This window comes from Amblyomma maculatum, chromosome 2 (genome assembly GCF_055883805.1).
Source record: "Amblyomma maculatum isolate TAMU_Amacu chromosome 2, ASM5588380v1, whole genome shotgun sequence".
Classification (NCBI taxonomy): Eukaryota; Metazoa; Arthropoda; class Arachnida; order Ixodida; family Ixodidae; genus Amblyomma; species Amblyomma maculatum.
In genome coordinates, this window is record NC_139345.1 from 2,088,791 (window position 1) to 2,114,856 (window position 26,066).

Consider the following 26,066-nt stretch of genomic DNA (forward strand, 5'->3'; position numbering starts at 1 on the left):
TGCATTAACACTAGTGTTTTGTGCGCTGAAGGTTATTAACTTTGAGAAGCAAACAGCAGGGATGTTTTACAATATGGCCTTGAGGTGGGTAGAACTCGAGGGTTTAAGGGTTCATGTCTTGCAGAACCCATGCTGTCATGCAGAATGAAATGTAATCGGCCCAGTGCAGGTGTTAATTTACTGAAGCTTGCAGTTTACAAGCTACTGCACCACTTATGAGAGCCAAATGACCTGTACTTGGCTTGTGGCAGGTTAGAGTGCACATACCACTAGTATTTGGTACCACAGCTTATAGGGGGTCGTTTGTATCTTCTAGTTTGCAAGATTTGATCACAGCAGGCAGTCTGTATTGCGAAACAAGTGTTTTGCCAACAGTACAGTGGACTTGCAGCATAATTGCTCTTTATGGTGGCAGTGGGGGGAGCTGCTGACCAGGATGCGGAGCTGGGTGCCCGGTTGACGTGCCACCTGCTGTTGCGGCTGTTCCGCACTGTGGACCCCACACCCGTCGTTGGGGGCACACCCCTGCCACGCCCGCTTTTTCTGATACGGTCACCGTGCGACAGGCACCTGCTGTCAGCCGCCCACAGCAGCATGCGGGTAGAGCCAGTCCTGGCTGTCCTCAAGGCCATCCTCTTGCTTGGTACCTGCGCTATTGCATTTCTCATTTCTGGGCTGTTTGTTTATTTGCATACAATTACTTTCAGTGTCGATAAGACATGTTGTAGGCATCATTTGGTTCTGACATGCTGATTGTAATTTTGCTCCCTGAAGTAACGAAAATATTTATTTCTATTTTGGGTTTTTGAGCCTGATCCTAAAGCACATGCGAAGTTAAAAACTTGAATGCCTGTTTGTATTGAAGGTGCAACATAAAATCATGCCCCGCTGCGGTGATTTAGTAATTAGGATGCTTGACTGCTGTGCCCAAGGATGCGGGATTGAATCCCGGCCACGTTGGCTCTTTCGATGGAGGTGAAAAGCAAGGTGTCCGATGTCGGTGCACGTTAAAGAACCCCAGGGGGTCGAAATTTCCAGAGCCTTTCACTACGGCGTTTCTTTTAGCCTGAGTCACTTTGGGATGTTAAACCTCGTAAAACCAATAAACCATATAATTAGGAAAAGTATGGTAGACCACAGAGTCTGCAGGGAAGGAATATGCTTGAATAGGTCAGATGTAAACAAATGAAACAACATTGCATTTTTGCTTCTCGCACATTTATTTCTGGTCACATAAACACGATTTCAATGAGAAGGCATGTGCACTGAAGCCAGCTTTCTGGTGACAAACTTGCTAGCAGTGGTAATCCAGTGGGCCAGATACCATGCTTCAAAATCAGTGATTTCTGCGGAGATTTCCGCCAACTTTGGCTGCCTGTGGTCACAAAAACACTTAGTCACTTTTGGGTTGCTTCAGGAAACATTTTTGGATTGTGATTAAAAAGGTGTCATGATACAGTCTCGTCTTGTCTAAAATCGTACTTCAGATGCATGACGAGTTGTCTATGGGCCAAAAAACACAACACAACTTATATTATCAAAAATTTCATTTTTCTTTTTTTTCAAGATTTTTGCAGTTTGGCCTCCTCCTTTCTTCATCTAAAGGTTGGACGCTTCCATTTCGAAATCCTCAGTTCTGGTGGTTTCCACAAGCACATACCTTGCTTGCTAAACAAAATTTTCAGGCTAGCATTAGATAATCTTGTGGAATTTTCTGAAGGACTCATCATTTATAGCCATAATTTCCAAATTAAATGTGCCCAGTGTCTTTTCAGTAATATTTTTGATGCTGTTGCTGCATCAGTTTGAGAACTGCTCTGGCCATGCGACTGAGTTTTGATTTCAGCTTGCTGTTTTAAAATAGCTTTTTGGTATCTTGTAAAACAATATTGTTGTACTGGAGATCCAAAAAAAATGTGATGTAGTCATTGACTCAGTGTATTTTATTAAGCCTCGAAAGTTGCCCTTCAGTGTGTAAGGTGTTCCTCTAGTGGCCACCTCCACAGCCCTTTGCACCGCTGATTGATGGGTGTACGTGCTCACAGGAGATGCCAGCACTCCGGCCATGGAGGCCAAGGCCAAGCTGGACTCGGCTCAGGGCAAAGGGGAGCCCAGCATCAATGACCTGCTAGGCCCCATAGACGATACAGACTTTGACCTTAGCGTCCCGTGAGTGATCATTGTCCTTGTTCCTTGCTGTTGGTTTCTGCGCTTCATCTGTCGCTAATAACAGCTGAAGTTTTAACTGTCGCAGCAGGGTTTTTAAAAGATTGTTGCAAGTATTATAAACTTTACGCTAATGTAAATTTGTCTGAATAATTTGAAGCTGTGGCCTGCGCGAACCCAGTTAATTAGAAGATTCGAAGTGCTATGTGAGAGTGCCAGATTCTAATTCCGCCACAAACCAAGGTAACGATGACGCCTCGGAGCTACACGGCACTGCCAAGCGATGCCAGTGCTTGATATGTCCTATTGCCTCAGCCCCCCACAGCTGTCAACAAAAAACCATTCTGTGGTCTGTGGTGCAGTCGATCCCAAATATATCGAACTCAAAGTGGATGTGAAATAGTTCGATATGCCAATAATTCGATATGTATAACATGTCAATAGGTGAGCTTTTCTGTAACCTTGAAGCATGAATACCCAAGCTAGTGCCACGCTTTCTGCTGTGATATGCGTCCCGCTGTCATACTGGCAGCCCACAGCTTGCCTCTAGTGCAACTTCTGGCAAGGTGCATGCACGTGCTCTCATTAACAGGAACAGAGCGGTTTTTCAGGGTTCGCATCTTGCTCCGCGCAGCACAAGTGCCTTTGGGGTTGACATCAAAGCTGCTGCGGACGGTGCTTCAGGAAGAGCCACTGCTGATCATAAGAGGTCTGATTCTCTTACTGGTACATTATAAGCACTAAAATAACTCAGTTCAAATATGGTACAGCTGATTTCTTCTTCAGCAGTGAAGCAGGACACGCGAGAGCCGCTGCAAGCCTTCGGTCAGCAAGATTCTCTTCACCGCATGACAACTAGGGCTCTAATCCATAGCTTCCCCCCATGGCAGCAGTTTCAAGGTGAAAACAATCATGCCAGACTGAAAGCCACTTTTATTTGGACTCGACGTTCACCTCATCCAGTGGTTTTACAGCATTAGTGCTGCCAGCAGACGGCCAAGGCGTCACAGCCGACCCAGATCCGCACCCGAAAACTGACCATGTAGCACCATTAGGAGAAGTGCCGCTAGTGTGGGCACAGCTCGATATATCGAATGTTCCACTGAATGGGAGTTTGATTGACACGAGCAGCAATCCTGTACGTTAGCATGGGATTTTCAAGGGGATGTAAGCAATGATTCGATATATCCAGGTATTGATACATCAGAGATCGACTGCACAGCTTGCGGACTCTGTGTAGCTCGCCTGCAGAGAAGGAGCCATGCTTCACTGCAGTGCAGCCATGTATTCTTTCGGAGCTTCATCAAAGCATGGCAGTTCTGAAGCTGCAGTTTGTGCACGTGTAACAGGCGCTGGCATCACCAACCGCCCCATAGCACCGGCAGTGCGTGTCCCGACGTGCGACCATTCTTGCTCCGAGTTTGCGGCGGGTTTACTGCGTGCAGCATGGGCCTGTGCCGTTACTTTAAATGGTGTACAGTGGGCAGGGAGTAGGAATAACGGCATCTCGGTCATCTTACCGGCATTTTGGTCATTTTAAAGTCAGAAGCAAACATAATGATGTTTTGCCAACCTATTTGTAGGGTGTACAGTAGCTCTGGATGAGTTGAATGTGGTATGCACCCCATGACAGCACCCATTCCTGACCGGATGCTTAAGGCTCTGTATACCAGAAAGAGTAGCTAATTCATGTGCATGTTGGCTGTGCTACAAGGAAATTGAATTGTATGTTGTAAATCTGGTTCAATTGCACTGGCAGTCGTCCTCAAACAAGCAATAGGTAGTGCAACAGCAACTTTCGATAATAATCTTGACGATGTGCAAGTGCTGCGGAATTTGAAACTGTGCATGGCTGTGCAGATTTGCCGTAAGCCAATTTGGTGCGCCACCGCTGAATTGTCTGGACTGTAATTCAAACATGGCGGATGCTTTGACTAAATGCTATATCCCGCGTCCAGCAAAGCTATGTCGAGGCTAGCAGCAGGCCACAACAGAGACCCATGAGAGACAGTGTGGCGCAAATCTCGAAATGGATTCCTAAGCATCTTTGCTGATTGGTTACCGAAGCAGTGGACGCTGAATTTGAAACTTTGTAGTGGTTTGCAATCTGTTCAGTCATTGGTGGTCAGAAGTTAAAAAGCCTGCTCATGAGGGTACATTGAGGAAAGGAAAATTTATGTTGGAAGAAAACTTAGATTCTCTCCCGTGAGAAGACTCAGGCAAACTCTCCGCCGTTTGCATAAAACATACATGTGGTCGAGATTGTGTAGCCCGGTCCACTCAAGAAAAGTGTACCCTGGCCCGGGCCTGAGGCGAAGGGCTTTCGAGCAGCCCGGTTCCGGCCCGCAGGCAGGGTCTAGTATGGCATGTCGAGCCAGCCCGAGCCCGTGCACAGCTTTAGTATAAGCTGCCGTTCGTGTAATCAATTTTTTGGCCTAGGTCCGATTTTTTCGCTTTATTTGGTCAACTTGAAAAGCTGGTTGTGTCAAACATTGTCACGATCTCAGTGACTAAATTCACGATGTTTTTGTGCTTGGTTAGGCTTCCTTGGTTTTGGTCAGACTTCCACACTTCTGTTCATTTAGTTTTTTTGGAGCATATGCATAGCCTTGCCATTTCCTCTTCTGCTAGGTGATGGTAGTATGTTGCATGTGCTTTTTCAGCATGAGTGATCTTCTACGATCCTTGGTCATGCATGTGTAAGTCGACGATTTTTCAGACAGTTCATCATAGTGCATACAAGTTATGCTGAAAGTTGTGTGTTGTGCCTGTATAGGGTGTGGCTAAAACCTGCAGCCTTCGGAGGCCTAATGATCACCAAATGTGCATATCGCTACTGCAAGAACAAAACTCCCTGCTCTTCTTTTTTTTTTGTGGGCATGTGTTTACACAGTAAATGATTTAAATTTCAAGTCTTCATGTGCTTGCCTGCTTGCTTGGTTATTGCCATCACCGTGCATATTTCCACCGTGTGTTTCCAACCCGTTACAGTGCATATGCACGGCTATGTGTTGTTTTGTCAAGGTGTATTTCTTCTTCCCTGTATTTCTGTATTTTAAGGGGGCATATCTGAGTTGTGGGTCTTCCAATGTAAAATGTTTCGGACAGTCACTTTTGTGTTGCGGGCCTTGCAAGAGGCTACATCCTAGCTTAGTTGCAAAGAACAAGCTGGTTTTTACTAATATGGATATAGAATGGCCCCCTAGCTTTTTGCATAAAAAATTATGTGATCAAGCATTTTGTGCAAAATGGTGTGCTAGCTGCCATTTATATAGTTTTGGTTGCGTTGACATCAGTAGGAATCACAAAGCCAGGAATGAAATTAATTTAATGGCCTAAAATTTCACTGCAACTAGGGTCTGGTTAAGAAGAAAGCTTTACTGATGCTTTGACCACACATCTCAACATCTCAAGCTAGTGTGGCCAGCACAGTAGTCTTGGTGGTGACTTGTTTAAACCCTTTCTTTTTCTAGGGAAGAGTCACAATATTTGTGCCCTTCTTAATACACAGTGGTAGTGGTAGTGGTAGTGGTAGGCGAGTGGTAGTGGCAAAAAATTTATTTAATGAGTTTAATTTCAGAGGACTTCCCCTTGTGGTTTCAGACTCTCTGTGAGCAGGATCGGACACGTCACTCACTGGTGGTGAAATGCTACATGCTCAGTTGCAGAGATTGAGACATACATTTAGGTTCTCAGGCTGCTGAAGTCTTGGGCCTGGGTCTTATCTTGCAGGCCTGCAGTTGCAAAATTTGAGACATAAAAACTCATCAGTTTAATTCACGACACACTTTCTCTGTTCAGTTGGCCGTGTGCTTATCGAACTCAGATTGGTTGTAGTACACTCGCATTTTTTATTTTTTTTTTTCACATCATGGTCTTTTCTTCTTCCTTTTGTTTTCTTTAGTGCCCCTTTCGATTTTCGAATTTCGCACAGCCCCAGCCTGGGCAGGCACCCGAGCAGTGTGGGTGCCTCCCGGGGGACGGGCATTGAGAGCGCCGGCCTCAACGACTTTGCCAAGTATGCCCTGGGCCAGATCTGCAGCCAGCAGTGGATTCACGAACGATGTCTCAGGGACCCTGATGTGCTCTGCTCGCCAGATCTGCTCCTGGATCCCACGCTGTCGCACAAGCAGGTTAGCTTTGTTTAGGTCTCGCACTCCTTTGGAAAACTTGCTTTGGGGTCTCATCGGTTCAATGTGCTTGATCGTTGACAAATAGCTGGGCGAGTGATTGTGCATCTCTGTGTATAAGTTGACTCCGATATACTGATTGCCCCAACTCGCACATGGCAGCTCGTGCCTTTCTAAGAGCAAAAAATGTCTAACGTTGCATTGCTATTGTTAGCAGCATGACCAGATCGAGATCAATGGCAAGGAAGTAGGCCTCCTTTTTTCTTCCATACTTGTATGTGGCTGACGTACTAGTGGCGAACCGAACTGCCACCAGTCCTGTCGCTTGGATTCCAATATGACGCATGCTTCAGAGACTACTGTAAGGCTTAGCTCGCTCTTGCGCTTTCTACTGCTCATCAATGAAAGTGACTGCCAGCATAAGGCACTCAGTTTCGATTCTTTTATAGCAGAAATGATTTGCTTACGAAGGCCAGGGAGCTTCAAGTGTCGGACTCTCTGCTATTCAGCAGAGTCCGACACTTGAAATTCAGCAGGCCATGTTGAAGGAGCTAGCTCTCTATCAAGACGGCTCCCAAGGTAATGCCAGCGGCATGATCACGCAAGTACAACTGCATCCTTAGACGGAATCGTTATATAGCACTTTCAAAGGCTATCGTGTCCCAAACGAAAAGTAGTTTTACTGGAATCACTTATGATTATTCGCATGCCTTGCATGAATATTATGTGGTACAAACCGCGCTTTCTTACTTTCCATACCGCTGGACACATTCGCGTGGTATTGCTAGCATCCTTGTAACACATCCTAGGTGACTGAATTACACGACTAGGTGGAGATAATGTTTTTGCTTTGTCTGGCCGAACATAATACAGTCAACGACCGAATTTTCGGACGTCAAATTTTCGGACATTCCCGATATTCCGGACATCTTCGCGGCACCGCCATGAGCCCCATAGAATCAATGTAAAAAGGCATCTGAAATTTCGGACGCTCGATTCCCCCGCCATCCAATTTTTTTTACTTTTTGACGTGACGGAAGCTCTGAAACCGCAACTGCGTCATACAAAGCCACCATTTTGGCTATCTCCCAGTCTGCTAACCATGTCACAGCTTTGAACAACTAGCCGTACTAGCCGTACCTAGCTGTCACACACCGATTTGGTCTGGCCACGCTGGATGGATGGATGGAGTATAGGAGCGTCCCCTTTGAAACGGGGTGGTAGCAGTAGCTATCATTCTCATTTTTCTTCCTATATCTTAATAATTGTTTTATATTGTTAACTGTACCATCATTCTATTAAATTTTTGTTTCTACATTACTAACATTATGTCACTTCTCTGCTTTTAAGCCACCAATCTTCCAGTCGGTTTTTGCTAGCTTCCAACGCCGGTTTATTCACTCGGCCATTGGTATCTCTAAACCCTAGAGCTTCAGGAACAGTGACTGCACCTGCATCAACTTCCGGATGGATACCATTAGGTTCGAATATAATATGGTCAATTGTTTCACTCAAGTTACCACATACAGCACATGCGTCATCTTCATTGTTAAATTTCTTTTTGTAGCTACGTGTTCTAAGGCAACCTGATCTAGCTTCAAAAAGTAGGGCACTGCCTCTTGAGTTATCAAGGAAAGCTTCCTTCCTGATTTGCCTTTTCCACTTTCGGTATAATTCCACACACTGTTTCTTTTCCATCGAATTTATCCAATTTTTACCTTCTGTGTTTTTCACCTGTTGCTTAGCACTCTTTATTTTTCCGTCTTTGTGACTAGCATACTTACTAGTTAGTTTCCTAGTTCTTTTCCTCCATTGTGAGTCAACGCTTTTTAAGTATAGATATCTAAATACTTTAGCTGCCCATCTGTTACTGTCCAATTTCCTCAGGCGTTCCTCATATAATATTTTACTCTGAGCTTCCCGTACTTCGAAAGATGCCCAGCCCATATCTCCCTGTACTGCCTCATTTGTGGTTTTGCTGTGGGCACCTAGTGCTAATCGTCCAACGGCTCTCTGATTTATTTCTAATGTCGACTGTACCTCTGATTTTAGGCACAAAACCGCATTTCCGAAAGTAAGTCCGGGCACCATAATTCCTTTCCAAATACCCCTCAAAACCTCATATCTGTTGTATCCCCACAATGCCCTATGCTTCATTATCCCGGCATTCCTTCGCCCTTTGGCCTTAAGTGATTGCTCATGCTTTCCAATGTATGCCAATCCTTTGTTTACCCATACCCCCAGATATTTATATTCTGCTACTCTAGGTATTTCATGGCCTTGTATTTTAAGACCCTGATCAGTTGAGCCGTTGAAAATCATCAGACCCGACTTAACTGCGCTGAAACTGAAGCCTAGAGTGTCCCCTTCGTCATTGTTCGTCCCCTTCATCATTGAGGCATTGTTCATGGCCTCACGAATGGGGAAAGAATGGCAGCCGTGCTTCCCTACCCTCATAAATATATCAAGCTTCCGAGGAGGGGCTCCTGCAGCAAGGCAGACACTTCGAGGGGCTGAGGATAGACCAGAGCATTTTCAGCGCAAATGTTTCCAGGAAATCGCGAAGACCAAAACCTGCCAGTTTTTTGCCACGTGACACTTTTCAGACACAAACCGAGAGAAGCACATTTGTTTTTTAAGTGATTTGACTTATCCAAAAATTTGATCCTAATAAATGATATTTCAGTTACTCCTTTGTCTAACGTGTGAATTTATGTTTTACATATGCGTTTTGTCATAACGCTAATTTTCATCGTGACAACAGCATTTTCTTCCAGGAGCTTAGCTGTATATATGACCAACTGTACATTAAATGAAAGTGCATGAAACAACATGTAAGAAAAAAAAATCCAAAATGAACACTACGTCACATTTAACTGTAGACGGATGCCTCTTATCTCACTGAAAAAGAAAACGATATTAACACTGTACATTAAATGAAAGTGCATAAAACAACATGTAAGAAAAAAAAATCTAAAATGAACACTACGTCACTTTTAACTGTAGACGTATGCCTCTTATCTCACTGAAAAAAAAAAAAAACTATATTTCTTCAGCAGAAAATAGTATTAACTAAAAAAAAAAAAAAAAGGAAGTTGTGTTTGCAAATAAACACCGAAAAAAGTCAGCCGAATTTTTTGAAAATAAGAACTGAAAACTACAACCCCTAAGTATAAGCAGGATACTGCTTTTCTTAACTGTGGAGGGTAATGCACGACTTCTTAATATATATGTAGGTTACAACATTAGCATTAGGTTATAACAGAGACAGCCTATGTCTTGAAGTTCATTGAGTTTGGGTTCATGTTATTGAGATTTTGCTCCAGTGTTGGAATCGAAGTAGAGCTTTTTGTTCTTATTGGCACTCTTCCATTTCCTGGCACACTTTGCAGGCTGAGACGCTGTTGCACATGATCTGCCACCCGAAAGGTGGTGGCAGTGGGGCTGGAACCAACTCGTGGCTCTCCCCCGGTACCAGCAGTAATGGTGCCGACACCTTTGGTGCTATTGTGGGCAACGGTGCCAGCGGCAGCAGTAGTGGCAGCTCGGGCGGTAGTGGTGGTGTTGGAGGGGGTGGCAGTACCGGGGGCTCAAGCCCCCCCGAAGAGCGCTGTGACCAGCGTCAGCTGGTCAGTCGCGTGCTGCTGGGGCTTGATCAGTGGAGCATGCGAGTGTCATGGCTGGAGCTGCAGCTGCGCTACAAGCAGTGTGCCAGCCCTGCCGAGGTCAATGCCTGGCTGGACAGTGTTGCACGGGCCACCATCGACGTCTTCCAGCTGACCAGTGAGGAGGCGCCCTTGCCAGTGTCCCACAGGTCGAACGACCCTGCATCATCTCCACTGCCATTCACTGCTCGTCCTGTTGGCAGTGGTGGCAACGGTGCCTACGGAAGGTGAGTGCCATTTATTTGTCTGTTCGGCTTGCCTTGCTGTTGTGCTACTCCCTGAATGAGCGGTGAAGAGCACTGAGTACGTTGGCAGTTGCAAGCGTTTAAAATGAAAATGTCGAGGCAGGATTACACAAAGAGTGCAAAAGTTGGGGCTTAAAATTGCAAGGTATTTACTCTGTGTTCTTAAATTAACTCTTTGTGTGATGGACAGAATTATATTTAGAAGTTTATTAAAAAGTGAAGTAGCATGATGCAGTGCAGATTCTTTGAAATGTCCGGGCCTGTTTTGGGTCTGTTTGAAGCTTCAGTTACCTTAAAGTTTGGGAAACATATTGCGTAGATGTTCAGTAGGCATGGTAAATGGCATTGAATGGCATTGTGCTGTAGCTGTGCAGTAGTATCGCAGGGGAAACAGCTGAAGAGCACTAACAGGATTGCGGAGAAAAACACAGACACACTGGCTTCTTTCTCTCATTCCGCCTGTTAGTAGTTTCTTTCAGTATACACCAACCAGCCCGATTTAGACCTCTTCTTGAAATACAGTCGAACCCGGTTATATCGAACCCGGATATGTCGAATTTTGGTTATATCGAACTCACGGAATATCCCCTTGAAACTCCCATGTAAAAGTATAGGAAATCCGCGTCATATATCGAACTCAATTTCACCGGTCGTTCGATATATCGAACTCCGCACCACGCACTGGAAAATGTGCCTTCCCCAAAGACGATCGCATCACGCTTGGCCGTTTGCCGCGTGACGTTTTCAAGCCACGCGCGGAAGGAATGAGAGGAGACAGTTCTGGACAGCGCCGCGCCCATTCCCCAAAGGCGCGCGTATCTGCAGTTATCATTTCCCGCGTACCAACACATGACGTTTGCAAGCCATGTGCGTGGGTGTGCCCATTCTTTTGCCGAGCTATCTCTCTCCTTCAGCACGCGCTACGCATGCGCCAAGCCAGCGCCGCCCGTTTTCAGACAGACGTCGGACGCTTTCTCCAGCGTATGTTGCGAACCCTCTGCGTGTGGCGGCTGACATGGCTATGGCGCCTGCGGACGTTAAAAAGCGGCAGCTTTTTTTTTTTTTTTTTTTTTTTTTTTTTTGCGAGAGTCATCCTTTCTTATCGTTGTGCTGTACGCGCGACGTAGCGTACGATATGGCGGCTGCGGACGTTAAGAAGCGGCAGGCATCTTTTTTTTTGGCGGGAGCCGTTTATCTTTGCATGTATGAATCAACGGAAGCACGCGGTCTGCTGCTGCGATCATGACGCCCGCCCCAAGCGCGGCGTGATAAATCGAACCAGGCTTGTGCAATCAAGCCATCACGGGCACTCTGCCAAGTCGCTCCCCGCCACCGGAGGAGCTATAAAAAGATAAACGCGCCCTGCCGTAATCGCTGCGCAGCGTCTTGGCACGCTGCCAAGAAATGAGCTGTGGATGCGACGACCGAAACGGGAGTGACCCGCGCCATCCACATGCAAGCGAAAACGCTCGCGATTTCTGCCGCAGCGACACAGAAAGCTTTTATTGAGCTGTCGCGGTGGCTCGAGCGGCAAGGGGGACGCAGTTCCAACAAGTTTGAAATTTTTCGCTCTGTCGCTGCCGCTCGTCGCTGAATCGCTTGCATGTGAGCGAGCTGGTCTTAACGCATTTTTTTTTTTTTTTCAAATTCTCGGGTGAAAAAGTGGAGGGTGGGTTCATTATGCGAGTGGATTGATTACGCGACACATGCGGTATCGTTTTTTGGCATCGTAAGTGCCGTCGCAAGCCGATTTTTGTATATCGAATTATCGATATATCGAACTATTTCGCGATCCCCTTCGAGTTCGATATATCCGGGTTCGACTGTAGTACCATGCTGACACATCCCCTGGAGGAGCGCTGATTTTTTCTGGTTAATACCAACCCAGATATTGTGATTTCCCAGCAGTTATGTTTATAAATTTGCCAAGTTTCGATGTATGATATGTTTATAGATTTTACAGATGATGCAGTAAAACTTGACCTGGTGGCATGTGTCATGAAGACATTGACTGCCATTGTGATTTCTCTGCAGTGCATGTGTACATTTGGAAATGATGATTGCACCAGCAGAGAGGTCCCTTTGCTCTTTCGGTGACAAGATCGAATGTGTTGCAAAGCTTTTTTTTTTTTATAAGCACAATGTAAATGTGAATAGAAGCCTAAATGGGCTAGCAAAATGCTCCAGGTCTTCTACCAACAAGTGATGGCTGGCATATTAGGGTCAGTAAATTTTTTTGTACTTCATCCCTTGGTCACACTTTTCAAAACATTGGCTGTTTCTTGTGATCAAAAAAAAAAAAAAACGAGCGACTTACCCTTGAGGCTTCACCATATGCAGTGGGCAAGTACGGCAATAAAACAGGCTCATTGCACTAATTGGCCATCCTTTAATATAAGCCACTGCATTCCTTACCTGAAAGTTCTGCCTAACAAGTATTCAGAATTTGAATGTAAATCCAGTTGTAATCTGCCAGGTATTGAAATTTGATTTCCAAACTGAGTAACAGCTTTTTAATTCAAACTTCAAGGGCTGGAAGATGTATTCAAATTATCTGAAATTTTAGAATTCTCAAACGACCTCGAAAAGAACTTTCGGGACTGCTTGCATAGCAGTAAATTTACATTTAATTGGTTGAAGACTTAAGCTGTGGCTCCTTGCTTTTGATATGGGAGAAACGCTGTTTTCACATTTCCATCAGTGCATTATTATGTGCATACTGTCAGAATCATTCCCTTCACTTTCACTCATGAGGAATCTTCACCACACAAGCGGCATGACACAAGCATGCAGGTTCAGGGCATCTGGAGGATCAGAACAGAATGATGAGAGAGAAAAGGGAGGAGCGAAAACGAGCATTGCGCCAATCCTCGTCTGAAGCGATGCGCATTTGGGGAGCTCAGTTGGCCAGCTGATGCTGGCTGGTTGAGTTGCCGTCGTTCAGGGTTGGAAAACCAAAACTGAAATTATACGGTCTGACAGTTGTTGGAGATGAGGCTATTTATTTGTCATCACTCCTGCCACTGCATGCTGCTCATCAGAGGTGCATGAATGACTGCAGCATAGAATTAGGATTCTATGTAGGGCTCTTTTGTAGATCTCTTGCCATGCTGGCTATGCCTGGAGGTGGCTTCTGTATAGGGCTCTTTTGTAGTGAACTGCTGGGACGCCCATAGCCTCCAAATTAGTGAGTGATAGTGAATTGAAATATTTAGATATTAGTTTAAGAAGACTCGTTTTGAACATAAAAATTTATTGGAGGCACTACATACCTCTTAAAGGCCCACTGTCCACCCTCTGGTCCCCGGTAATTATGAGGTTTCACACCTGAAAGCAAAGCCGCAAAACGTTTTTCAAGAGAGTAATTAATAACGCAGTTACAGCCACCTCAATCAACCAATCTTGCGTTTCCCTCTCCTTCCGTTCTCTCTCAGAGGTTTTTCACTCTCCTGTCCGGACGTCTAGCCTACACAAGCCAAATTCCCCTCCCTCCTCCGCGTTTGGCGGGAGTTGGGGCGTCTTGTGGGGAACGAGTGGAGCAGGGCGATGGTGATGGTGGTACTCTGTGTGTGCAAAAACAAAACGAGCAAGGGAAAAGCGCGCAGCAAACGGTGGACACAATTACAGTTGAACCCGGATATACTGAACCCGAATAATCCGAATTTTGGTTATACCTAACTTGCAGAATATCCCCTTGAAAATCCCATGTAAAAGTATAGGAAAGCTGCGATGTATATTGAACTACAATTTCACCGATCGTTCAAGTATATCAAACTCCGCACCGCCTTTTGCCGCGTGATGTTTTCAAGCCACGCGCCGAATGAGAGGTAACCATTCGGCGACGGCTGGTCTAGAGCAGCGCCGTGCCCTTTCCTCGTAAGGCGCGCATCTGCAGTATAATCGTTTGCCGCGCGCTAGTATGCAACGTTTGCAAGCTATGTGCATGAAGAACGAGAGGGAACAGGTTTGGCAGCGGCCGGTACAAAGCAGACGCAGCCAATGCAGCCGTGGCGCATTGGCTGCATTGCTCACAACGCATAGAGTGAAGCTCAAGGGTGTGCCCATTCTTCTGCCGAGCTTTCTCTCTCTACCCTTCCTCTCTCCTTCCCGGTCTTCGCAGCAGTACGCACTACGCATGCGCCAACAAGCCAACTCAGTCCATGGCAGACTGAACGCCGAACACTTTCTCCAGTGTGTGTTGCAAACGCTCTATGCGCGGTGGGTGACGGGTGATGCTTGCCTTGTATCGTGCTGAACGTGCAGAGTAGTGTAAGCTATGGCGGCTGCAGACGCTAAGAAACAGCATTTTCTTTTTTTCTTTTTGTGAGAGTTGTTCTCTTTCGTCGTGCTGAACGTGCAGAGTAGCATAAGCTATGGCGGCTGCCAACGTTAAGAAGCGGCTTTTTTTTTTTCTTTTTTTGCGAGAGTCGTCCATCCTTGCATCTATGAATCAGCGAAAGCACCCGGCCAGCTATGATCATGACACCGGCTTTTAGCATTGTTCACTTCAAACTGCATTTGCAGCTATCATGCTTTCTAATGATTTTGTGGCAGTTGACTCCTCCCGCCCCAAGCGCGACGTGTTATATAGAACTAGGCTTGTGCAATCAAGTGGTCACGGACACTCTGCTAAGTTCGCTCCCTGCCATCGCAGGAGCCAACATAAAAGTATTGTCGAAAGGTAAACACACCGTGACGTTATCGCTGCGCAGCATCTTGGCGCGCTGGCAATAAATGAGCTGTGGATGCGGTGGCTGAAACGGTGGGACACGCCACCGACTAACACTTTTTTTTTCTTATATTCTCGGGGGGCAATAGTGGAGGGTGGGTTAATGAACCCACCCTCCACTTTTGCCCCCCGAGAATATAAGCATAAGAATATAAGAATATAAGAATATGCGAGTGGGCTGATTACGCGACAAATACAATATAATTTTTCACGATCGTAAGCAGCGTCTTAAGGCGATTTCTGTATATCGAATTTTTGATATATAGAACTATTTCGTGATCCTCTTCGAGTTCAATATATATTCGTTTTCGACTGTAGTGGTCAGTCAGCGAGGGAGACCAATGGATGTCGTTGCGATCTTGATGGGCCAGCGTAGAGAACGGGAAGCTGGTTTCAGGAGAGGATGAGATAGCTTTGATTTCTATTTTTGCTGCTTTGCGCTGCGCGTATCGCTGTAGCATTTTGCACAGACTATATCCGGTTCCCTATCGAAGCATTCGGTTCCCTATCGAACGGCACGCTTCCTGCAGCAATGGGCTGATAATTCGATATATAAAACATACTATGAGATGAGCTTTTCTGCAACACAGAAGCGTCAGTACGCTTTACCCAAGCAAACGGCACGCTACCTGCAGCAATGTACTGATAATTAAGTATATAAAGCATGCTAAAAGATGAGCTTTTCTGCAACACAGACGCGTCAGTACGATTTACCCACGCAAACGGCACGCTTGCTGCAGCAATGGGCTGATAATTCGATATATAAAACATGCTAAGAGATGAGCTTCTCTGCAACACAGAAGCGTCAGTATGCTTTACCCAAGCAAACGGCACGCTTTCTGCAGCAATGTGCTGCACGCTGATATAATTGCAGTCCATCGCTCACCTCTGGTGTGCTGACCCGTGTGGCGTACGTACGTGTTTCCGCACGGCGTGCGCCACATCGCGCCAAGCACAAAAAAGAGGAGCGCACCCCTGCATACTGCTTCCTGGGTGCGTGAGAGCATGCTTATAACATTTTGTAGAGTCAGAAGTGTCGAAGCTTACGGTGCTCGCGCCTAATGCCTAGCGCCATGTGGCGCATGTGACGTTGGGGTTAGGGTTCACATCAAAGCTTCTGCAGACAGTGCTATGGGAAACGCCACCACTCACCATAGGAGGTGTAATCCTATTACTGGTGCACTATTAATAACTCAGTTGAAATAGGATACAGCTGGTTTCTTCGTCTTCTTAGCGAAGCAGGCCACATGATGGTTGCCGCAAGCCTTTGGTCAACTAGGCTGGCTTCACCACATGACAACCGGTGTTGTGAAATCTGGCTTTCTCACATGACAGCAGTGTCGCATTGCAAACAAACACGCCAAATAGAAGGCCATTTTTAAGAGGACTTGATGTTAACCCCATCAAGCGGTTCTACAGCATTAGCGCTAACAGGAGGTGCCCAAGTTTGGGCAGCTGACCCGGCTTCATGCGAGACAAATGATCGTAGAGGCACCATAGCAGAAGTGCACATTGCAGGGGTGTGGCACACAGTTCAGTACATTGAATGTTCCTCTGGGCAGTAGTTCGATAAACATGAACACGATTCCTATACTTTTGCATGGTTTTTTCAACAGTATATTCTGAGAGTTTGTTATAAGCAATAATTCGATAAATTCGGGATCAATTGTTACCTGCTCAGTTAAAATTTTCAGAAAAAGCATATGGGAAAACATTGCAATTCTTATTTTTTTGAAGTAGCATATGGTTTGCCATTCAATATACAGTCAAAACTCAATTTAACATAACCCGATTTAACGAAGATATTGTAATTCCCCCTCAGACACCCATATATGATCCAATGCTTTGACTAGCTCAAAATAACGAAATCAATTCCGTGATCTGTCCAGATTTAACGAACCTTCTTTATTTTAATTTTTTTTGAAAATGGTGGAAATGGGCTATTTTTGGTCTGTTTTGTAGAGAGCAGCCCCAAAATTTATTGATTGCGAGCCCACGGTAACAGCGCGAGGCACCTTCGCCCTGCTTTTTTTTTTTCAAACTACGTGGCGGAAAACAAGAGCTGTAGTGTTCAGTTGAATGTATTTCCCCGTGCCTTTGAGTGAATCTTGTTAGGCCTACAGTGCTATACGAAGCACTTCAGACCTAACGAGAAATCGGTGCAGTCATTGCTCACTAAGCGCGCATAGGCAAAGATCATCGACTTGATTGCTGGAAAACAAATTTGTAATCCTCTTGGGCTCTTCTTGATGTGTAACAATTTTTGTTTCTTGTGCGCTAATGGCGGGGGTCATTATTGCTGGCCGAAATTCATTCTGGGAGCAATAAGGCTACGCAAGTATGATGCCGCGGTAGCTTTTTGGGGGTTGCCGCACCTTATAATCGAATGTACCACGAGAAATGTCTCACTCAATTTAACAAAGTTCCTGATTTAACGAAATAATTCACGACTCCCCTCAACTTCGTTAAATCGAGTTTCAACTGTATACAACTGGACTTACGTAGCACCATACAAAAGAAAACGACATGCATAGAAACATATTCTGCTTGATTAGGCAGCAGAACAGTGTTTAACCTTTAATGTAGTCTTGCAAAATGAGTAACAGAATAAATCCATAAATGGACACAACTGAAACCTGAGAATAAATTTATAGGGAGGGAAGTAGGCTGCATGCGAGGTCTGAAGAGAGAGAACAGGATGAGTAGCAAAACCTTTTTTATTCTGAATTCGAGGGTCCGGAAGATATGCCCGAATAATCCAAAAGTCAGGTTGTAAAATTCCCTCTTTCCCACTCCCGAAAAAAAATTCCTAAAATGTGAAGAAGCGTTATGAGAATGTTCTATTGCTCTGACATAAAAAAAAAACTTGTGACTAGCGCATAGTTTCAACATGTAGGAAGAACAGTGTGGGTATAAAGGAGGGAAATGCACATTGGGAGTCGAAATGCTCAAAATGGCCAGTGACCGCTCAACACAGCTGCCCTTTGGGAGCACGTCTCATTCTTTTGGGTGTGTGAATATTTGAAATTTTGAATATGAATAGAATATGTTTGTTATTCTATTCGTATTTTAAAAACTCATGCTCAAAAATTACTGAATACACAGAAAATTTTCGAATTCAACTCGGCCTCTCCCGCAATGCGCGCTTCGCCGCAATGCTTGACCGCATGTGCTGTGCAGTGAAGCATCCTTAGAATGCGACGGGGTTGTTTTGTGAAGAGGGACCTGCCCTTTTTTTTAAGAGGGCCTTCCCGACAGTGTGCACAAAGTTGAAGCATTTGACAAAAAAAAAAAAAAGAAAAAGAAAACGTTGGTCTTGCTTTGGTTTCATCTCAAATGCAGACAACCATCTTACGCGTAGGTGCTCATCAGATAAAACTACTGTAGTGCGAACGGTCTTGGGCAGTTCTTCAAGCCCATTTGGTAATTCAACCTTTCCGTTAATTCGGACATTTTTTCTGGTTCCTTGAAGACTGAATTACCGAGAGTTTAACCTATTCAGCAGCGGTTTAGCAGCTCCACCTTGTTTCATACAGGTCCTGCCTGTACAAAAACTGGTATACAGAATCCTGTGTAACCTTCATGCTAGATTTTTCAGCAGAGTATATATACACTTCTGTCAATTCCAGTTTAATTTTATTTAAATATACTTTGTGAAACAAAATAAGCATTGTTTGCTATTTTTTAATTGTTCATTTTTTGAACTGATCAATTATTCGATATTCGAAGGCAATTTTGTCTCTATTCGCATTCGAAAAGTTCAATATTTGCAAACTCCCAGTAATTCTGTAATTGGGCTTGCAGACCTCTTTCCAAAAGAGATGCAGAGGCGACAAGAAGGTGTGATGGTTGGGGGCGTCAAGTATCTGACCCATTTGGAAATAAGAAAACAAAAATTGCAAATTTCGGATTGTGGTTGGCCGAAGCTGGAGCCAGCCATCTTGTTCTCATCACATGTGATACGTGGGAAAGGCCACTTGCAGAATTTTTCATGAATTACAAGCCTAACAGCATCCGGGTGTGACCAGTCCATGCACTGGACGATAAAAAAAAAAAAAAAGCAAAGAGGGTGCCTTTATACTGTCTTCATGTCACTGCAGACTCGACCTTCAGAAGACGAATCTTGATTTCGCCATGGTCGCAGTTATAAAAGTTGGCATGCTACTAAGTTGCTGCCAAATAATTGGTTTGGTTTGTAGGGTTTAATTTCCCAAGGCGACTCAGACTATGAGAGACGCAAACCTTGCAAATAATTGAAATCTCCAAATACCAGTTTCTCGAAATAAATAGATCTAACATGAACCAGATAACAAACATATTTGATTTGTACTCATAAGTTCGAATGTTGGTACACCTCTAATTTCAATGCTTTTTTTTTTTTGGATGTTACCCTATAGTCTTCGTTTGTTTTATCTTTTCAGCCGTGTCATGCTCTGTCTTGTTCATATTGCTGCAGGCAAGAAAACGATCGCATCTGGTTCGTGGCTCCGCTGATAGCCAAGCTGCCTGCGGCCGTTCAGGGCAAGGTGCTGCGAGCTGCTGGACAGGTCCTGGAGAGCGGCAGCTGGGCATCCATCACTTCCTCATCTTCTTCCAAGAGCAAGGACAAGGACAAACACGTCCAGAGGAGGCATGTCGAACACACACTGGTTTTCTTTATGGCCTGCTTCTGGGGATGGAGTGCGCTTCACCAGTTTAATTGAGCTGGTTCTTGTCTTAGCCAGAACAAGGCAGCAAGGGTCGTGCACGAGCGCAACAGGCGTTGCAAGTTTTGGTAAATATAGGATGTCAGGATCAAAACACATTCTGCTTTGTTTGTGTACTGGCAAACATGCTTACTGGGGCACCTCAGCAAGTGCATTACGGCGTGTTCCTTTAAAAAAGTGGCTTCAGAAGTCTTAAGAAAAGAATAGGGCATTACTTGCCCTTGGAAAAGGGATGATGCGTGAAGTTTTGAAATAAAGTTTTCTCAGGGCTGTTCCTTGAAAGTCCAGTAGGGTAAAGTCATTGCAGTAAGACAGGTGCAGTGTTACGGAGCACGTATGCAGATACGCGTCGCAGCTGCAGTTTATGCAGAGGCTCTCGATTGGATGAAATTTGCAGGCGTCAAAATTTGAGCTTCCCATTCAGAGAAGGGTCTTTATTGTCGGTACAAATGCAAGACCCTTTCATTCAACTCTCTGAGTGTGCTGTGACCAGCATGGCGGCATGACCTGTAAACTGGAAAACATGGTATAGCCACGTGAACTTGTGCTTTTCACTGTTGACAGGGTGACTTTGTCACACTTTTGAGCTCCTTGACTTTCCTTTCCTGCATTTTCCTTTCTTGCACCTGCAGTGCATCGCTCCTGAGTCACCAACCGTTCCTGTCACTGGTGCTCATGTGCCTCAAGGGCCAGGATGAGCAGCGAGAGGGTCTGCTTAACTCACTCTACTCACAGCTCAACCAGTGCTTGCACCTTACCAAAGATGTAAGAGCCGCACAGTTGGTAGAACTGTAAATGGGAACATGGTACCTGCTCCCTCTGCTGAACACTGTCCATGTGTAGTGGCCTTAGCAGTAGCTGAATATGCGCGGAATTGTGCATTTGCTCTGATTGGTTGCCTCTCTGCCTTTTCTCTCCCGCTTTTTCTGATTGGCAGCCTGTCTCCCGGTAGGCAGTCATGGTCCTAGAACGTGTGCATAATTTGTACTATGCCTGCAGTCCATTTCATGGACTATGGTGACGATAAAGGTGTAGGGATACCAAATTTTAGTTGTGCGTTATTTCTGTGGAATGATTCATGGCAGATTACTAAACATGAATAGCCGCATGGGTGCATGAAAAAGTGGTACATAATTTGTGATTGAAAATTTTTTCTCCATGCAATTTCGGTTTTGGTTTCAACTGCTGAGTGATGGTTGTGATGTCACTGACGCGCTGAGGTCACGTGAGGTATACAAAAAAAACTGCAATATACTTGCTGTGTTGTTCACATTAATTTGCACTAATTTTTGTGCAAGCTTGCCCAAATGTTAAAACAACAAATAAATGATTAAGGGCAGCGATTATACTGCAGTTTTTTCTTCTCATGCTACCTCAGCATGTCGATGACATCACAGTTGCCATTCCGCAGCTGAAATCAAAACAGGAACTTCAAAAGAAAAATATTAATTATAACTTTATTCAGCTTGTGTAGGTGAATTCTGCATCATGATTCATGGATATAATTGTCTTGCTCACTGTTTAGATGAAAAAAAAAAGTCAGCATAAAGATTTCGGTCTGTCTACTCCTTTAAGTAAAGCATGGTCCTGATTGATTTATGGCGGGATGCTGCTGTTCGGCTCCTTTACTCATGCAAGCCACTTGATGGAACAATCATTGCCGCATTCTTGGAATAGCAAATTTTTATTGCCTGAAACAGAGCGGTCTGAACACAGCAGTTTCAAAGCTATACTACCACTTGCACAATGGGTCATCTTATTTGACAAAGGTAGCCTGCCAGTCCCCCAGGAAGCCTTGTTCACTTTTCTTTTTTATTAAAGGAAGGTGTACAGTAAAATCCCGCATGTCATTAGAGGTTTTATTTTTTCCAGGTTATAGCACGTTCAATTTCTGCCGCATGCTTAATGTGGACCTAAGCAATTTTCGCTTGAAATATGCATATCCGGTTTCATGATGATTCAGTGCCATCGCCATCAGGCTCCCAGCAAGAGGAGCAGCTATCTGGAGGTGGTGCCCGTTGACTGTTTTCGATTTTCATGCCAGATTTCCACGCTCCTCGCAACTCCCACGCTGTGAGAAGTAGGATGATCGCACCTCACAAGGTGTCAGGATCATGAAAGCAGTACTTGGCTGCCTTTAAAAGGAAAGTAATTGCTGAAAACATCGGCACCACTTTAAGCACTGCAATATGGACTGGATGAGGCCTGCGGTTACTGCTACTGCACAACTGGAGTGGGCCTCTCCAGCCATCAGGGTACTTGGGCCAGCATTCCCAGAGAGCTTGTCAGTCGCACTTTCAAGAAATATGGGCTTTTGAATGTCCAAAGGCAGCATGGGCAAGTTTTTGTGGAAAGTATTTTTCACAGAGGGGTCTCACAAGGCAGTACACCTCATGACCATCACTAAGGTGTGAAATTTAGTGAGAATAAACGTTTTTTATGAGCTTTCCTTGCTCGCTTTATACATGGATAAAAACTTGTTTTCATTTCTGCAATTCCCAAATTACACTTCTTACAGCAATAGAACCTTGGGGATGCAAACCCTGTTGATATGAATTTCGGAATGATGCGAATTCGTTGAACTCTTTGCCCGGAGTGCGTTTTATGCAGTGCTCAGAATCTTTATTGTTCCGAACACTCTCCCCACATCACTGCGCATCATGTGAATGCATGAGCTGTGGCTGCTACCTTGAACACTATAAGCTGCCTGCACATCGTTTACTAGTTCACTAGTTTTTCTGTATGCACAGGGAAAGCGTGTTACACTTAATTTCATGGGCAGGGGCACTTTTTTTTTTAATTCCTTTTTGAAGCCTCACAGTAATATATGTACACAACAGTTTGCAGCAGTGCACCACCTGCACATCGCTAACATTGCACTTGCGAGTCTCATACGCACTGCAAGTGGTTTGCAGCAGCACGCAGATTGCATATATTGACAGCGTCGGCATCACTAATTGCGCTACAGTAGAATGCCATTAGAATTGAACATTGCTTAAACGGAAGTGTTCAGTTGTACGAACTTTATTAAATCTCCCCACCAAGGCTCCACTGAATGCTATGCAAATGCCATTCATCTTAATGACATTCAGTTACTGCTCATTTCAGTTGTACAAACATTTTCTGTGGCGTCATCCTGTGCCTTTCACATCATACCAAGCACTCCAATAAGTACAACTCGCACACAGTAATATGGGTTGCTCTGATGTGCAGGAGAAAACTGTGGCAGAGGACCTGAAGGGCCGTCAGCTCCTGCAAGAGGCACTGCTGCTGAGGCTAAGCCTTGTTGGTGGCATGTTTGACATGATCCAACGCAACACGAGCCTCACCACTGACTGGGCCCTGCTGCTCGTGCAGCTCATCACCTACGGGGTTGTTGATCTGCACTCCAACTTGTACGTTGTGGTCCTCGCTATGTTTGTTTTTGCACAGAGCAGGGCACACAGGCAGCTCGCATGAATCATGAGGAAGGGGTCTATTTTGTCCTAGGTATAGTCAGTTTTGCTGGGGGCCTGGCAATGCTGTGCTTTATGTGTGAATGGAAAGTCAGTGACACGTCCTTCATTTTGTGTGCTTAGGGATAAAGTAGACTTCAATAAAGGTCTACCAGCGTCCACCTAATACTTCGTAGCCATACGGTTACACATTTGTGAAGGTTAATGAGTAATTTGCTCCCTTGATTGTACTTCACTTGCCCATCATGTGGACACAGCTCCGTGTGCAACTTTTAATTGGTCCTGTTACCTCCTTCATTGCACTGTCACTGGCGGTAGATGAAAATGGAAAAAAAAATAGAAGTTGAAAATTTTGCTTGTAGTACTTTTTTGCTGGGTGTTATGTTGAAAAAACTTTTTTTTCCAGGAAGTGCCCATAGACTGCCATAATGTATTATTTTTATACTGGTACCAATCATTATTACTGACACTTCTTTTATGTTATGGTTATTGCATGAAGGGCCATGTGCAGTAGCTTAGGGTTTCCCTATTTTATTTATGTATCTTTATTAGCTTGCCTTTACTTTTGGAATTTCTGCCTAGATATGCTGCAAGTGTCCATGTCGTGCTTATTAAAGAAACAGTGTTACAGGCTCCATTCTCCAAAAAAAACTACCGTATAAAAGGGGTGCGCTATTTTTTTTTTCTGATTTGAGGGCCGATTTGACATGGCTGATAACGGTCATGTCAGTCCGGATACTGCACAGGTGCTCTTCAAACACGGAAGCTGTCCAAGACGAGCAGTGATCGTTTGGCCAACATGGCGCTTGGGCAATTCTGCCTAACACTTTTTATCCAGTCGAGCACAAGCTCATCGTGCATCCAGTCCTTTTCTTGGGCGCAAACTACAACTCCCTTGGAGAAAGCGACATTAGGAAGCCTTTCTCTTTTTAAGATGACACAGGAAGGTAGCTTCTGCCCGTCCGTGGTGACGCGCAGCATAGCGGTGCACTGTTGGCGCTTTGCACCGGTTATCTGCACGGAAACATTCTTCTTTTCTTTCATTTCAACTGTGCAGTTCTCAGGGCAGTCAGACCACACTGGGGTCTGGTCAGCGTTGACGATCTGAGACAGTATATAGTTGTGCTCATGGCGCAGACCGATGACATACTTTTGAAAGCTGAGCACCTTGTCGGGGTGGTCAGGGGGCAGCCGCTGCCACAGCGTGGTCCTTTGCCGAAAGGATAGGCCCTTCCTCTTTACAAAGCTTTATAACCAGCCGACACTAGCTTTGAATTCTTCGCACGGTATGCTTCTGGCTCTTTTTATTTTTCTCCCCTTTTTTTTAAGCTTTTGTGTGAGTGAAGATTTATTGTTTTTATCTTTCTGCAGCGAACTCTTCACAACTGTGCTTGACATGCTAGCTGCTCTCATCCACACAACCCAGAATGCTGATAGCACATCTGGCGAGGAGACGCGTAAACAGTATCTCAACCTAGTCAAGAAAATCAAGGTATTATCAAAGTATTTAGATTGTTTTTTGCTTCTTTTGAACTGCTGTGAATTCGCATGTGCTATTTGCCACATTAAATATTTGTCAAACGTAGGAGCAAGAATTTGTCTTCATTATTGCTTATGCGTTTCAATACCTTGTACGTCTCAACGATCAGGGAGGTGCTGCTTAGCATAGATTTGTCGCTTAACTAATGCATGACATGCAAAAACTTGGTACAGCCAGGCTGGAGAAGCGCACAGAAGGGCCTCTTCTCTCCTGTTTCATGACCGTCATGTCCTCCTTCATTCATCAAGTCTGGTTGCACCTAGTCTTCTTAGTACATTAGAGCCCTCAAGCTTAGAAACGCAGCAGACTGTCATCAGTCTGAGTTCACTTAATTTCAGCCCCCTGTTAGTTTGAACTGGCACTATTGTCCCGTCAGAAAAAAAAAATAAGGTCTCGCCTAATTGGAATGCTGCAATATTTGAAGAAATTTTGGTCAGCTTTTTGTTTACTGCAAGTCTACTGTATCACTGAACAAACTTGGCCTGCTGTTGTAGCATATTGCTTCATGTGTAGACTTTGTGTTTTTGCCTTTCTTGGCGCATAAGTTCACCGCCCACGATTAAAACAGCCAAATGGTGAGTATCTCGCACAGTACAGGGTTTAGTGTTACTATTGCAAATAATTTCAGCAAAGCTAATATTTCCCTACATTCACATAGCAAAGATATGTCACCATTACAGGCAGGCATTTTTTGCATGAAAGGGTTTTGCATATAAAAATGAAATGTGACGAATCTGTTCCTTTTGGAAACCTGTGTTATAGGTCTTTTCCTTCTCAGCTGTGAGCTTCTTGTTGTGACTGTTGATGGTAGTATATCATGTGATGGCTACTTTTAGCCTTCATATGTTACTTGCTGGTACTCATTCAGATGAAGCAGCGTGAGGTTCAGCTCTCTCTCTCTTTCTACTAGGCTGAAATTTTTGTCTTTCCATTTGGGACCATATGAATAAGGTCAGCATGGTGTTTCTTACATTGCAGAAAGAAGTCTGTGATCTCGACACTGATGCCATTAAAATGGTGCATCAGCTATTGCCGCTGGTGAAGCAACAATGCGAGGTGATCGCCTGTGAGCCAATGGGGAGCCTTATTGATACCAAGGGTAACAAGATCGCTGGCTTCGACTCTATAGACAAGAAGCAGGTAGGCAGTTTTCATCTGTTTCTTACTTTTTGGATGCAGAGACATGAGGCAACTACGGATTTCTTAGTAGTGGAATTATGGGAAGCGTAAGGGAGTAAGGATGGTGAAAAAAATGACTGGCGCTAAGCTCAGAAGGTTAAAATGACAGTTTATCTTCTACGTTGCTTACTTTATTTTTTCTTTCTCAATATAGTAAACATATGCATGTTCAAATTGTGACCATTTTTACTCTGACCATCCAAGATTGCCCTGTCCTGTTAATAATTAATAATGCAACCCTTAGAAGTTCT

At 44.6% G+C, this 26,066-nt stretch overlaps 1 protein-coding gene across 11 annotated transcripts in view; it reads left to right on the forward strand.

The window, feature by feature from the left end:
- Positions 1 to 26,066, forward strand: part of LOC146197827 (mediator of RNA polymerase II transcription subunit 12-like protein) — a 148,252-nt gene that overhangs the window by 70,749 nt on the left and 51,437 nt on the right. For 6 of the 11 annotated variants that reach the window (XM_084593060.1, XM_084593062.1, XM_084593061.1 and 3 more), the window contains exons 25-34: positions 416 to 643; positions 2,046 to 2,169; positions 2,801 to 2,875; positions 6,071 to 6,299; positions 9,689 to 10,188; positions 19,392 to 19,565; positions 20,274 to 20,406; positions 22,855 to 23,036; positions 24,468 to 24,588; positions 25,615 to 25,776. In XM_084593060.1, the coding sequence (XP_084449186.1) occupies positions 416 to 643; positions 2,046 to 2,169; positions 2,801 to 2,875; positions 6,071 to 6,299; positions 9,689 to 10,188; positions 19,392 to 19,565; positions 20,274 to 20,406; positions 22,855 to 23,036; positions 24,468 to 24,588; positions 25,615 to 25,776 (1,928 nt within the window). The remainder of the gene's footprint in view (positions 1 to 415; positions 644 to 2,045; positions 2,170 to 2,800; positions 2,876 to 6,070; positions 6,300 to 9,688; positions 10,189 to 19,391; positions 19,566 to 20,273; positions 20,407 to 22,854; positions 23,037 to 24,467; positions 24,589 to 25,614; positions 25,777 to 26,066) is intronic. The other 5 variants (XM_084593067.1, XM_084593068.1, XM_084593070.1 and 2 more) reach the window with 3 other exon arrangements.